Source organism: Cyrtonyx montezumae, unplaced genomic scaffold (assembly GCF_038088225.1).
Source record: "Cyrtonyx montezumae isolate F1298 unplaced genomic scaffold, pur_monq_1.0 scaffold_6, whole genome shotgun sequence".
In the NCBI taxonomy this organism is placed as follows: Eukaryota; Metazoa; Chordata; class Aves; order Galliformes; family Odontophoridae; genus Cyrtonyx; species Cyrtonyx montezumae.
The window spans coordinates 5,446,812-5,461,238 of record NW_027072067.1 but is presented as its reverse complement, the minus strand read 5'-3'; the positions used below and the strand labels follow the sequence as shown (position 1 = coordinate 5,461,238).

Here is a 14,427-nt window from a genome sequence, read left to right as displayed (position 1 = left end):
ATATTTTAATCCGCATAGAGTTGGGCAGAAAAGAACAATTAGGAAGTCAGGAAAAAATTCTTTTAGAAGCATGATATTGAAGCCAAGTCCAACACTGGTTCAGGAGTTATAAAACAGTTTTACAAAAGAATATATATATACATATTACTATTTTTCCCCCTCACAATTGATGCAACTAGGAGAGAATACCCAATTACATTAAGAAAAAAAAAACAACACAACAAAAACATAGGGGTGATCTCAGCATAGTTTCCACCTAAAACACTTGTATTCAAGTAGAACTTTGGGATCTGTTATTAGTTATACAGATATAAATTCCTATATTGGTACAAAAACAATTTAAACATCACCTAAAGCCTCTAGCTGCCATAATCAAAATCATCCTAGCTAAAGTAATTCCCAACCCATTAAAAACTTGCCTCAGTATTCACATTTGATCCAATCAATATTCTTAGAATTAAAAGGAACTCTGAGAAAGAGCTCACTTATAGGAGCCAGTTCAGCAGACACTAAGCACAGCACAAAGAGTGCGAGCACACTGTGCTTCTTTGACTGCTCTAGCAAATAAAGATCTACTTTTCAGACACATTAGGGTCATCAGTAGTCATTCATAAGCACTTAAAGATAGAGTTTGAGACCTGCCATAAAGAGGAAACTTTCAGTTAAGTTTGGGATCTATCATCTAATGCATTTCAAAGTCCTAGAACCATGTGTGGCAAAATAAATCAGATTTTTAGTAGAGTCAGCCCAGATAGTCTATTGCGAAATTTATCCAAAATCTTTTAAAGAAAAAAAACATTTTTCCAAAATTTAGCAGGGATTTACAATCCTATAATTATAGTTCTTATATAAAATGGAAAATACACATTATTGAATTCCTTGCTTGCAACTGGTAAAAATGCACCTATCTGCAAAACTAACAAGGAGGCTCTGATTCTGATTAGTGAAGCAAGAAAACTGTGCAGGCTTGATCCAAATCATTTTAATAGCTTTTTGCAAGAATTTCTAAAGTTAAAATCATTTTAGAAAGGGTATTTTTATTTTACCTTATGGACAACGTTGTCTTCTAGATCAAGCCTTTAAACTTTGGTCTGTCACTATCGCTAGCTGGTGTTCACTAACCATCAACTGGATGCTAACACACAGCTTAAAACATAAAGTACCATGTCAGAGTACCATCTAATCCACAGCAGGCAGTGACATCCATTTGTCGCTATTTAAGCTGACCTGACACAGTTTGCTTGAAGCTGATAGGGGACTGATGAGCATGATTTCTTCTGCTGATGGATCTGGGAGGGTAACAATCTCTAGCAGAAAAAAATTCTAATAAAAACACAGGGTGGGGTAATAATGTCATTGACTGTCACAGCTGACTGTGGAGTGCTCTACCCAAACTCTTCCTTTGGCCTGAAGCTGTAGATGGAGATCCTCAGCAATATCTGAATGTGCTGATGAAAGAGATTCCAGTTGCCTTTCCCTCTCACTTCCAATGCTATATTTCTCCTTCAAAACTTCCAGTTAAAGCTGTTCAAGTGCTTGTTCATTTTACTCAAAAGGATCTGATTTTTGTAATAAACGCTACATAAACTGTTTAGCTAGCTGACTCAGTTTGGTAGAGCTCAAAGCCAGACTGAAGGACCTGGCCAGCCAGACTAACTGAAAGACTCCAGATGGGAAGCAATGAAAACATCCCTTCTCTTCTGGAAAACAGGCCTGTAAACATTTTCACTGATGAACAGTCTATAAAGCAAACATGAAAAGTGAAGCAAATTGGAGCAGTGAGGTTCTGCCATTTGAGATATGCAGAGATATTTCATCACATGTTATTCTTTGCCTAGTGCTCCTTTGAAATGGTCATTTAGTTCAATAGATTTTCGGAAGGAATGAGAATATTAATGCACAATTGATGCATAATTAGAGCACAAGGTTATAGCAGGATGAGAATTAAAATGCACTTTTTAACCATTTCTAATCCATTACATAAATATTTGCTACTGGAACTCAAATATACAAAGAGCTTAGGGTTGCCTAAGCAACATTCTCAATATGCTTAGTAATGAACTAGTTGAAATTATAGAAATACTTTCATTAGATTTCTATATTGCTCGCTGTTATAATAAAATTTCTAAATTATCATCCTAGAGGCACTGATAAATAGCCCAAATTGCCACTGGACAAGGTTATACGGCCCAATACTTTATTTATTTATTTATTTATTCCAGGAAAAAAGAATGTCTATGGAGGTAACACACAGCTCCTGAAACAGCCAAATGTTTCAGTGCATCTGCCTGCTCCATCTGAGCTCTCACCACCACACCCAGGGGAAGCCATTGAGATGCTTCATTTGTTGTATGTGTGTGATCTGAAAATCAGCATTAGAAACCACCATCAGGATTACACACAGGACGAGACTGCTAAGCATCTCAAAATTGGCTCTGGGTCCTGTGGCTGGTAGGACTGGATGACTGTGATAACAGTCATTGCCAAAGCTTTTCCTTGAGGAAATCAAGAGACATGCAATGACAAATGGCCTTTCACTGACGTTAAGTAGGTCAGCACACACAGAATTAAATTAAATAAATAAAGACCTAGAGATTTTTTAATGGTTATGTATTATTTTGCATTTTAGTATTAAATTGTAAAATTTTACTTTAAAAAGTTTAGATCATATGGCCTTTTATAAGGTCTTTTGTGTCTGCTTCCAGCAGAAACATCTTTTCAGAAGGAATGCTGTGCAGACAATCCCATTTTCACCTACTGTAATATTTACAAATGACTGCTCAAAATTCACTCACTTGAAGACAAATAATAATTTTACATGTTCACATGAATACATATAGAATTGCAATCCAACAAAAAGCAATTCCTAATTTCCCTGCGAAGCAAATTTTCACTACCTTTTTCAAGATGTTGGCTCATCCTCAGATTTCAAAGTAGATCTTTCATCATGAAGTCAGTGGATTACCAACTCCTGTTTAAAGAACTGTAACTCCTGAAACAAAGTTTAGCTGATATCTTCCATACTACTTTTTCTGACATTCTACAGTGTTAAAAATTGTTCAAATGTGTTATTTATTTTTATTATGGAAGAGTAAAAAAGAGCAAGACCGATGACTGCAGGTTCTGTGATTATTGTCTTTAGGCTGACTACATGAAAGCTTTGAAGCTGGGTTCACCAGCTACATTTTCATTCTGTTTGCACACTTTCTGCACCTGCACTGAAGAAGTTGAGGCCAAAGTTCAGACAGAATAGCTTCACTCACACAGCTAACATATAAGTGACAGACAAAAAACTCTTGAATTTATAAAACAAAGTTCTCAAGCTAGGCATGAGGGTGATTTGGTGTCTCATAAATACCAAGGATGAGATAAGATAAATGCCTGTCAGAGTAAAGTAAAAGACATCTAGATTGTGCAAATCTCTTTGAGAATGCATATACACACGTATATATTTCCACAGATGTTTTCCTGCTAAGACCAGGAACAAATCAAAGGACAGAAACTACTCTGACAATCTGAGTGACAATTTAACAGTACTGAAATAACTAACAAGACCCACTGACTTCAGTGGGTCCAGGGCCTCAACTTCTGACCTTAACATTGTAGTGTATTTGGCCAAAGCAGAGTTGTAACAAAATTAAGAGATTAGGTTTGATATTTTGCATTTTATTAAAAAAAAATGCTGATCTCCACTGATCTTCCACTTAATATGAAACACACAAGTTTCGTATTTGTCAAGCACTTCACTTACTTCCAACATATAAGCTATAATAAATAGCTGAATATGTACATCTAAATAAATCGATATGTGCCTTTAATGAAAATCCTGCCTTAAACTGTGGACAATTAGTACCTGAAAATAGTAGCAGCAGTAATGGCATCCTTAAGAAAAACAAAAAATAAAATAATAAAATAAAATTAAAAAATAAAAAATAAAAATCCAACGACCATGACTTTTAAATATTTTTAGTTAAAATCAAACTTCCAAATTAAAATAAAAACCTTCAACATCTTGCATTAGGAATAAATGTATTTTAACTAGAAAGAGGAACACCAGTCACAAATCTGTCCTCATTTTGCAATGGTCGCATTCCTTGGAGGCTCTTCCTTCTGCTCAGTAAAAGCCAAGCTGCAGTAATAAGAATCATGTCTAAAAATCTCAAATGCAAAATGCCTCTGGGCTCCAGTCAATGTAGCAGCATCCCAATTATGCTAATTAACATAGAGCTAGTATTTTCTATGAGAGAATTAAAATGAACACTGCAGTCATGCTCCTTAGTTTTCCATTGCTTTGCATGCTACTGAGACTTATTTCAAAGTCAATGTGTTTTTTTCCAAAACAAGCTGCACAGAATATCCAAACACTAAAAAACACAGATTTACAAAAATCTTGACTTAAAATAATGAAAATATAAAGCAGAACAATGGCTGATTGTTAATGTCTTTAAACATGCCCTTATATAGTAGCGTGACCAAATGATGTTATGCTTTATACTGCTATTAGCAAGGACCTTGTGAGAGAAAGCTGCTTGCCACATCTCCACAAAGACAAAGCCAGGCACCACATTTGTTTTAAAACAGCCTTCTCCTCATTTTCCCTGTAAACACATACAGAACGCATTCAATAACTAGAAGCGAACAGCAAACATTTGCCTGAGCAATAACTGAGTAGCTTTACTTTTCCACCCATTCTGCACAGTTTCTGCTTGGAAGGCTTTTTACTTTTTACTGAGCGACATGGATGTCTCCCTAAGAGCGACTCCACCAGGGCTTATGAGGCAAAGGTTCAAAATTACAGACTTTACATTCAGCCCCTAAGTCCAAATCTATAATCCAGCTTTATGATTCTAGTTCTAAGAATGTTACCCTCTGTTTGCCACCTGGCACAAGCTTCAGACCCTCTGTTTCAAATGTGAAGTTAACTCTGTTTTAAGGATATAACAATCAGTAAACTTATTCAAACTCTCCTAAACATCTTTTAAAACATCTACTTTACTTCACATTTGATAAGAATAAAGCCTCCATTACTGTACAAACAAGGTACTGTAATAATAGTTTTATGTTCATTTGTGTTACAGACACACAAGGACAAATAGTGGCAAAGCCCGAATTGTTTTCCTCAGGTCTGCTGATGATCAGTAGTGGGAAGAGGAACAGAAAAAAAACAAGCATTCTCCTTCTACCTGCACACCTTAGCTATGCCATGAATCTTATTTTCTCAAAGTGGCACGGATCTAGTTACCCATGACAGACTGCTATACTGGCTTAATACTTAAAGTTATCATCACCTTCTGATTTTTTGCTCTCTTTTGTAGGGATAAAGAGGGGAAGAGATCCTGTTTCTAACAAGCCCCAACCAGTGCAGCTACATGTGCTACTAGATTTCTGGCCACAGACATCTCCCTAACCATGGTCTGTTCCTTGGTGGGCAACAGACTCTCTTACCATGCTTTCTCATCCTGCCACTCCACAGCTCCAATGGCATTTCTTGTCATTCCTCTCTTATTTGAGCACTGAAGTAACCAAGTTTTAAAAAACTTCTGTTGTTTTAAACTTTAGTTTGTTTGTTAAACTGAATCAGAGGACCAGCCTGCACTATCCTTACTTAGCTGGAGTGCTACTTTTGATTCTATGAATGGCATCTTCATGGTACCTAAAAGAACAGTGATAGCACTATAACATCAGCACAAAACTAGACTTGAAATGAACAAGTCCCAAAGTGAAACATTTTGGTATTTCAGGCACTTTTTTGTTCAAATTCTTAGATCAGAGGATGCTCTTTTTTTCATTGCACAAATTCAAAATTGTCCAAATTCCAAATCAGACACAGAGAAAACTCAAAGCAAATATAGAAAATATTATCATTTAATTTTTTTTCACAAATAAAAAAAAATAACAATTCTCCAAATAAAATTCTGTTCCAAATCGGGTATCAATCAGTAATTGAATATCAGAGTGACAAACAACATGCAAAATTTGAAAAGCTCTCTCTTACACCACTTATCTCTCCTACAGGCTGCAGGAGGTATATGTCTCAAGTGTTGATTGCCTCTGGTTTCTAAAAGGGTGCAAGATCTGCCCAAAGCTTTTCCCATGACTGGGCTGTACACAACAGCCCCCTCACATGGATTCTGCAGCCACTATATGTTAAACAGCAGCTTCTCTGAGAAAAAAAAAAACACCACAATGTAATATCTGGTTATCAGCTTCCTTTTCTCAAAGTTTCTAGGACTTTAATTACACTTTAGACCTTTAACTATTTAACAAACTTAGTCAAAATGAAATAAAATTTCAGACATCAAAAACATTAGTGGATAGCAGCTGAATCATATGAGAAATATAGCCCTGAATTCTTTCTCCACACCTGACTATCAGGGTGCCCTGAATTTATGCTAATATTGCACAAAAAAAGACAAAAAAGTGAGCCAGGCTTTGGCAACAGCACACATGCACAGCATTTCGAATCAAGTGGCTTATCACTTAGAAACAGGCTTATCTAAGCTTATCCTTGGCCAATTACATGCAGTTAATGGAATTAATGTTTCATGCACCAGTATATTTCCTGTTCTCAGAAACGAAATGAAGAACAATTATAGTCTCAAGAAGAATTAGATTGACACTTCAGAGCACCACATAAGACTGCTATCAGCCTAAAGCCTGTCTAGTAAATGGAAAATGCCAGATTGTAGCTAATATTTTTCTGACAATTTTCAATACAAAAGGTGAATGAACCATAAAAAGTAACACTTAATTCTACCACACCTTATCTGAAAACATTCCCAGAAATATTTGATGCTGCTACTTCTGTAGCAGAACATGGAAATGAAGTAATCTGAAAGGAAAATTGGCATTTTACAAATTTTTAACATTTTTAGAGTAATATATCTATTTCATTTGTTACTAAAGAGGCCAATTTTCATTAAAAAAATCTATGATGAACACAATCAAAATCTGAAAGTATCAACAGCAGAATCACACACCTGCTTTAAAAAGATGGTTCAAGTATACAACTTTAAGGAAAAAAATAGCATTCAAAAATATGAATAGCAAATATTTGCAATGCTCTGACTGTGGGAAACTGAAATAGCCAAATGCAAACAATATACTGAATTTAAAACAACAAAAAAACCAGACGTGAATTTACAGAGAAAGAAAAGTTGATATCTAGATTGAGCCAATACGATGTTATTTCCCTTTCTGAGCAAAGATGCTCAGATTATAAAATGCAGTGTGTTGGCCAAAGGAAGATTATGTGCAGCAGGATTAAGACTGGACTTCAAGAGCTAGGGCATAGGAAACTGCTCTTGAAAGGAGGACTCACTGAGCCTGGTCTAAAAAAAATAACAAAATGCTTTATTTTAAAGCAGTGTTTTGAAAATGGAATTGTAAAGTGTTCACAGATATTACTGTGAGAATTGATAGAAAACAATATCTTAAGGCTGCAGAAGCTCTCTGCACACTTTTTGACAGTCAGAGCAAAATATGGCAAAGGAAGACCCTGATAAATGAGGGACAATTGAAGATTTTTCTTCTACACTTCCTTGAGAGAAGAACAGATGACATCTATTGATACTTCTCTCAACTGTGAAACTACAATGATCACTATAGTATTTACTCAATAGCTATAAACTATTGTGAAGTTCTAGAGAAAAAAGCCTAGTTAGTAGCTATTTATCTCCAAATGGAACACTCCAAACATCTTTTCCCCAAGAGAATTTTCTCTAGTTAGTTAGTTAGTTTAGTTAGTTAGTTAAAAAAGAAAAAAGAAAAAGAAAAAGAAGGAAACCTGACAAGATAAAATAGTTCAGTCAGAGAGGGCCTTCAAAGATCATCCAGTCCATCATCCATCTGCCTGACCAAGCCAGGCACATAAAGTCCATTAAAACATAACTTTTCATGTACAGAAAAGTAGAAAGGGAAGACACAGTCAAGCTGCAGAACACCTGTTACATGCAAATTTCTGCCCGTTGTTAATTTGCCATTCTAAGGTATGCCTTGCAGGCATATATTCACAGTGTGAAACGTGTAGAATTAATTATCTGGCATCATTCAGAGGCAGAGGGATGGAAGGGTGCTGGCTTTGTTCCAAGGGTGTTTTGTCCAGAGTCTGAAACTGAGTATACATAGTATATATAGCAAAATAAGGCAGCGTCTGATACAGCCATCAGTACAGTACATTTGAACATACCAGAAAGAGTTATACTGGGTAAGGATGTAATCTAGAATCATCACTCTAAGTTATTGTCTCTACCCTCTCAAATTATCTCTCTTAAAAAATGAATAACCTCACAATACTTCCAATACATTTCTGATCCTATGCTCCTTTTCTACTTTATTTCCCCCCCTTTTGCCAACAAAATATCTGTGGATGATCAGAATTTTGTTATCAGGTACAGTGATATAAATAATTCATTACAATAATGATTTTTGAGATTTTTATCAAAGTAACTGCTCATTATTACTACAAGAGTTCCAAGATTGCATTTATCTTTCAAAATTTTTACAATACAACGTCATGACTCTAACTGAAGTTTTAGTTCACATCTTGGATCCCATATGATCCAGTTTCTAATATGAAAAATACTCTGATATTTCACTCGGTAGATATAGAATCTCTTTAAATGAGATTAACTTCATTTCAAAAGCATAATGTTTACGTTACTCTATTGTAACAAAAATTAAATTAAGATTTTCTTTGTCTCATGATAGTTTTCAAGATCACTGTATACTTTTTACATAGGCTTTTTAAACTAGAACAAATGTGGTTTTGAGATTCCAAAAAATGTAATTTTGGGTTTTTTTCTTTTTGTTCATGAATAAATATTTTATATGTCTTAAAGAAACTGCCAAATCCATAATGGATGTATATGAAATGAAATTTAAAAATATGGCAAAGATATGAACTATAAAAAGCTAAAGAACTTATGTCTAGAAGTGCAAATCCTTTATATTCAAATATTTTTAAAATTAGATTATTGTTACACCTGTGCCATCCTCTCCCACATCATACATATCCCTCCTGTTTATTCTCTCTGCTCTCTTCACCTGTTCAGATTAGTTGTAGATATTTTCCAAGTTCACCAGCACAACCACACATCCACTCTGCTAATATCAGGCAAAAAGAGTTGATCTTTCCCACCTCAATTCAGTGAACACCACCAGAGCAACCTGAGCACCCCTCATCTTGGTGCTGAACAATTGTATGGGCATTATCAACTTGCCTTGGTGAGAAGTGCACCCAAGCTGCTTTTGTGTACGTTGTCAAAAATTCAAGACATCTCTGAGAGGGAAAGCTTTAGTCCTAGAGCTTTAATTGAGCCTTCAGCCATAGGAGTCCAATAAAATCTTTTCTGTCTTATTTAAATGTCTGAAGAAATTACTGCAATGCTCCGAGAATGTATCTCAGACATTATTCCTTTGAATCTGTAACTGCAACATCACACAATGTATCCTAAAAGGAATAAAACCCAGCAAGCTGTAAGGACAGACTTTGTCCCCTGGGGAAGGAGGGCTGTGATGTGAATTCACATCATATGACACCCCCTCCCACACTAGAGACGCTGCTCTGGCCCAGGGACAGGTCTGTCCACCAGCACAGGGCAGAGGACAGGCTCTGCCTCCCACCAGCTGCAGACTGCACAGCCTCTGCCAGTCTCCTCTACTTGAAAAGTAATAATAGATAATGTATTTGTCGAGAGCCAGGTATATAGCGATACTGAATAAACTGTGATGGCATTGAAACAAAAGACAGAGAGAAATGTCTCTGTTTTTAAACTGGAAATATGTATGGGCCAGGAAAATAAACAGAGTTTTACTCTCCACACCCAGACAAAAAATGACGCTGGCAAACAGCTGAAAATTGCATTATTTTTCAAAAGCATCATAAGCTGCCATTAAAATCACACGCAGCTGCATTAACAGAATTTGATAATTGCTTAAAACACAACACTAAGAAAACCCATAAACATTTTCTCATTTTTATGTGAAAAAAGAACAATTCCAGACTCGTTTTATGGCAGCTTATCTTCGGGAAAGAAGAAAGTAAGTAAAAGAATTTAGAATATGAATCACATCCTTTTGTTACTACACGCAACCTCGTGTGATGCTCAACAAGCTCCCTGCACCTGAGATGTGGGTGTCCCTGCTCACTGCAGGGGTTGGAGCAGATGGCCTTGAGGGGGCCCTCGCAACTCAAACTCAAACTCAAACTACTACCTGTATGAGATTGGCATTTTAAATCACAGAAATAACAGAAATCATAAAAAAAAAAAAAAAAAAGTTTTATAATAATACTCTGATAAACCAAGCTTGCTTTCTTTTAAGTGTTAATGGTGTTAATGGTTTCACAGTTCTCACTCATTTATTTCACAGTTGACATATCTTAAACTTCTCTATGACACAGAGCTTAATTTTTTTAAACAAAATACAAATGATTTGTTATGGATATCAATAATTTTGCATCATCTTGCAACTGCTCTAAACAGCAAATATATATATAAAAAATTATTTAAAGCAAAGATGGTAGAAAAATCATTTTGGAAATTTTCTTCCTGTAGACTGAGTGGTTTGTAGCACAGCTTATAACATCACTGAAAGCAAAACAAATTTACACAGTCTTCAGCTTGGGGTGACAGAGGCCAAAGCAATATAAAGACTAAAGTATGACAGTTTTAATAACATGTTAGTCAGTCGCAAGTTATTCTTCACTTGTGTGAGTAGATTTTACTCCTGTGAACAGTCCCCTTGTACCAAGCAGAATTGTTCCAGTAAAAGAAAGTGACAAGAGACTGTTATGTAAGAGGAGCACCACGTTTGGTACTCTTGTGCTGTCCTTGGCATCGATAAGGGCCCACAGCTTTTGTGAGCTGCAGGAGATTACTGACAGCCCCAGCAGTGAGCACCAGGAGAGCACTGATCAATAACTGAGACAAAGTGAACAGGAAGCATTTACTTACAATAGAAAGCAACAACAACAACAAAAAAAAATAAGCTGTATCTTCATATTTTTAAATATCATTGTCAAGTTAATGTATGGATGCCAATAATTCAGACAAAGGTCATACTTTTCTTATTAACCATTTGGTGGTACTGTTAAAATTTCAGTTAAACATTTTAAGTCAATATTTTTTTCCATACATACTACAAGCTATATTTCATTAAAATTTTATCTGCAATCTATGGCTAATTTTCTTAAGTATCAGACTTTCATATTTATTCTGAAAGGATATTTCAGGTTTTCTTCAGGGATTTTCAAGATGATACAGCAGATTAATACCAGTTTAAATAAATTCTTATTTATCAAGCACAGGGATTTATTTAGGAAGCTACAGAGACAAATATACTTCCTTTAAAGTTTCAGACCTGCATACATCTTTAACCAAAACAGGGCATGAAAAGGTTAAACAATTAGACCATTACACATCATAATTTCTCATCATTCATCACAAAGGAGAAAGCATTTTTACACAGTTCACAAACACACTTGTTGAGTAACATACAGCTCCATGCAGTTTAAAATAAAAAATACAAAGTAGACTACAACTTGAAAGAGATAGAAAAGAGTTTCTCACCCCTCAAAATAAAACTGGAACTTTGGTTTATAGGAACGGCTATGCCCATATACCCTCCTCATCATCCTGTGTGCCAGATATTAGGAGATGCAGAGATGTTAGCATTGGAATGAAAGAAGAAAAGGTTAGTTACTTTGGTGCACATAAAAGACACTGTTCTTGCCTGCTAAAAACAAATATTTTTAATGTAAGCCAGTGAAAGCAAATGAGCAAGTCTGTGTTAATAAACAAGAATTTGCATCTATAGCAACCAAAAACAATGACCTAAACATTTTTCCCACCCAGTTAAGACAGTGTGTAGGACGTAGATTATGAGATTAAATATTAAAAGATTATCCATTTTTTAATTGCACGCAATTCAAACCAACAGTGACAGCAGTAACAGATTAGGCCCTAAAAGTAAATAAAGAAATAATAACTATAATCAAATTGTCTTGCATTTTGATAGGGTAAAAGATACAGAAACTGTTAGAGAATTAGAAAAATCTGTTGTTAGTGAAGTACACTTTTCTAATATGCTGTTAATTAAATCTATCTTTTAGGCAAATCTTAAACACTGCACACCATTTACAGACAGCTTCTATTCTTCATTCCATTTTTTCAGCATTAAGATCACTCATTTATTCACAGTTTTTATGTTAGTTAACATAAATGGCAAGTACAAAAAATCATAGCAACGTTATGAGTTTGTTTTTAAAAAGAGGATTATTTTACTGTAGATACACTCAAGAGAGAAAGGCATTATTTTACATTCATTATAAACTTGAAGTTAAAAAGAAAATGAAAAACATGAACTAAAATCAAGAGAGTGAAACGCCGTTCCCTGGATGTATTTACTGAAGATTACATATTTTACAGTGATGCACACACAGATGTCAATGTGTATACCTTGATGTAGTTAATCAAGTGCCAAATTCTGATGTGATACCAAACTCCTATAACAGAGATGCGCAGTGTGTCATGTTTAACTGAGCATTTCAACATCAAAAAAAACCTTATCATTTTTTATATCCTTAAAATTAACTCTTTAATATTTTGTAAAATAAAATAATAATAATAATGGTATTCTGTAGTTTCAAAACTTTGAAAGTTAGCCGGTGCAACATGTTGATGGCACTTAATTAAATCTAAAACCTAAATAAAATGAGTGGCAATTAATTATGATTGAAACAGACAGGAATTTTAGCTTGAAAATATACACTGCCAGTATCACTACTGCTCCTAGTCCATTCTTGGAATAAAAAAAAATAAAAAAAGAGCTCCCAGATGTCAACTGTTATTAAAAACCAGATGTTAAGATAGATGTCTTGCATATTGCTGAATTAAGTAAAGAAATCTGACAGTCCACTATAAACTTAGCTATCATTTAACACAGAAGAAATGTGGGTAATTTTTTTACAGTTAACTTGGAACAAATCTTGGTTCTATGGTCTGGACAACTACAAGACGGAGCAAAGATGCAGTAAGCCATGAATATTCCAATTCTTCTTGGGGGAAAAAAAAAAGAAAAAGAAAGGGGGGGCAGATTCTGTAAAACTTCCAATTAGCTAGATTCGCCTCAGTGAAAATATGAGTCCTTCCCCCTTGATTTCTGCTGGAGTTACTGCTTTTCAGCCCTAGTAACGTTAATTGAATTGACTTTGAAGTTCACAAGGGCTTTCCCAGAGTAAAGGTTGAAGAAAGACTGAAGGGTTTCTTTTCCACTGAGTGGTTTGATCCTATTTCACTAACAGAACACATTAGGTTAATCTGTGGTGATACATTTAAAAACAGCAGAAATCAACAAAATGGGCAACTCCTTATGCTTCCAAATGACTCCTAACTATGTTCAGCTGTTTTGCTCTTTAGCGCATTACAATTCATCCAATAAGCTGATATTCATTTTTACTTCAATTTTCCTCATGAACTTTCTTTTTGGTAGTTCTAAAAGAGCTGAAAAATCGAGTATACTCAAATACTTTCAAAGAGCATTATATGAAATTACATATATATTGTTTGACGCTGATCCTGATACACAATAAGCAATAAATTAAAAGCTGGAGCCCAGTAAATGCCAATCACCATTGTTTTATTGAGTACTGGTCCTGTCAAATGACTTTCTATCTCATTTAAGCACATAGCCTTTTTGATAATGTACAAGCTCTGAAATAATATGTTGAGATTTCTGTAAAGCATTTGATTATGTCTCCCAAGGCATCATGTCTGTAAAACTAGCTCTATATAGAAGAATTTCACTGAAGAAAGAAGGGGGCCTGCAGATACCTATTCTCATCCCAAACATATTTTGTAGTCCCATAGTGTAATAGAAATGTCTGAGGACAGCTTTGAAACATGAACTTATTTGGGATTAGCTGAATAAATGTTATCAGCTGCATTCACACAAGACTGAAATCCTCTGTACAGTGTTATAATTTCAGAAACCATAGAACAAGCTAAGAAGGCAGATCTGAAATCAGTGGTATCAGTGATATTTAAAAGGGCTTATGACAAAAATAAACATTTAATACAATGTTGAGCAAGGAAAAACGGAGACAGATAAAAAAATTTCTACATCTCTATGCAGCAGTGTAAGACCATTATTAGTAATACACATCTGATGCTTGTGTCATAACTCTTGTGAATATTCAAAAGACTAACCAGATCAGAAAACAGCTACAGAATTACTCAGAACTAATCTCAGTAGTGAGAACCAAGAGACTCAACCTATCTGGTCAGTCAGAAAGATTAAAATATCAATACTGTGTAATACATACAGAAAAGAAAGTTATTTGGCAGAAAAAGCAAGCAAACAAACAAAAAGCTAGACAGATATCTACAGGACATAGGCTGGAATTACAGTACATATTTTTCAATAGCA

The 14,427-nt window shown here is 35.0% G+C and overlaps 1 protein-coding gene across 1 annotated transcript in view; it reads right to left on the bottom strand.

The window, feature by feature from the left end:
• ERC2 (ELKS/RAB6-interacting/CAST family member 2) overlaps nt 1-14,427 on the bottom strand; it is a 413,335-nt gene that overhangs the window by 95,436 nt on the left and 303,472 nt on the right. The window contains exon 18 of the mRNA XM_065749769.1: nt 11,571-11,636. Coding sequence (XP_065605841.1) covers nt 11,610-11,636 — 27 coding nt within the window. The 3' untranslated portion in view covers nt 11,571-11,609. The remainder of the gene's footprint in view (nt 1-11,570; nt 11,637-14,427) is intronic.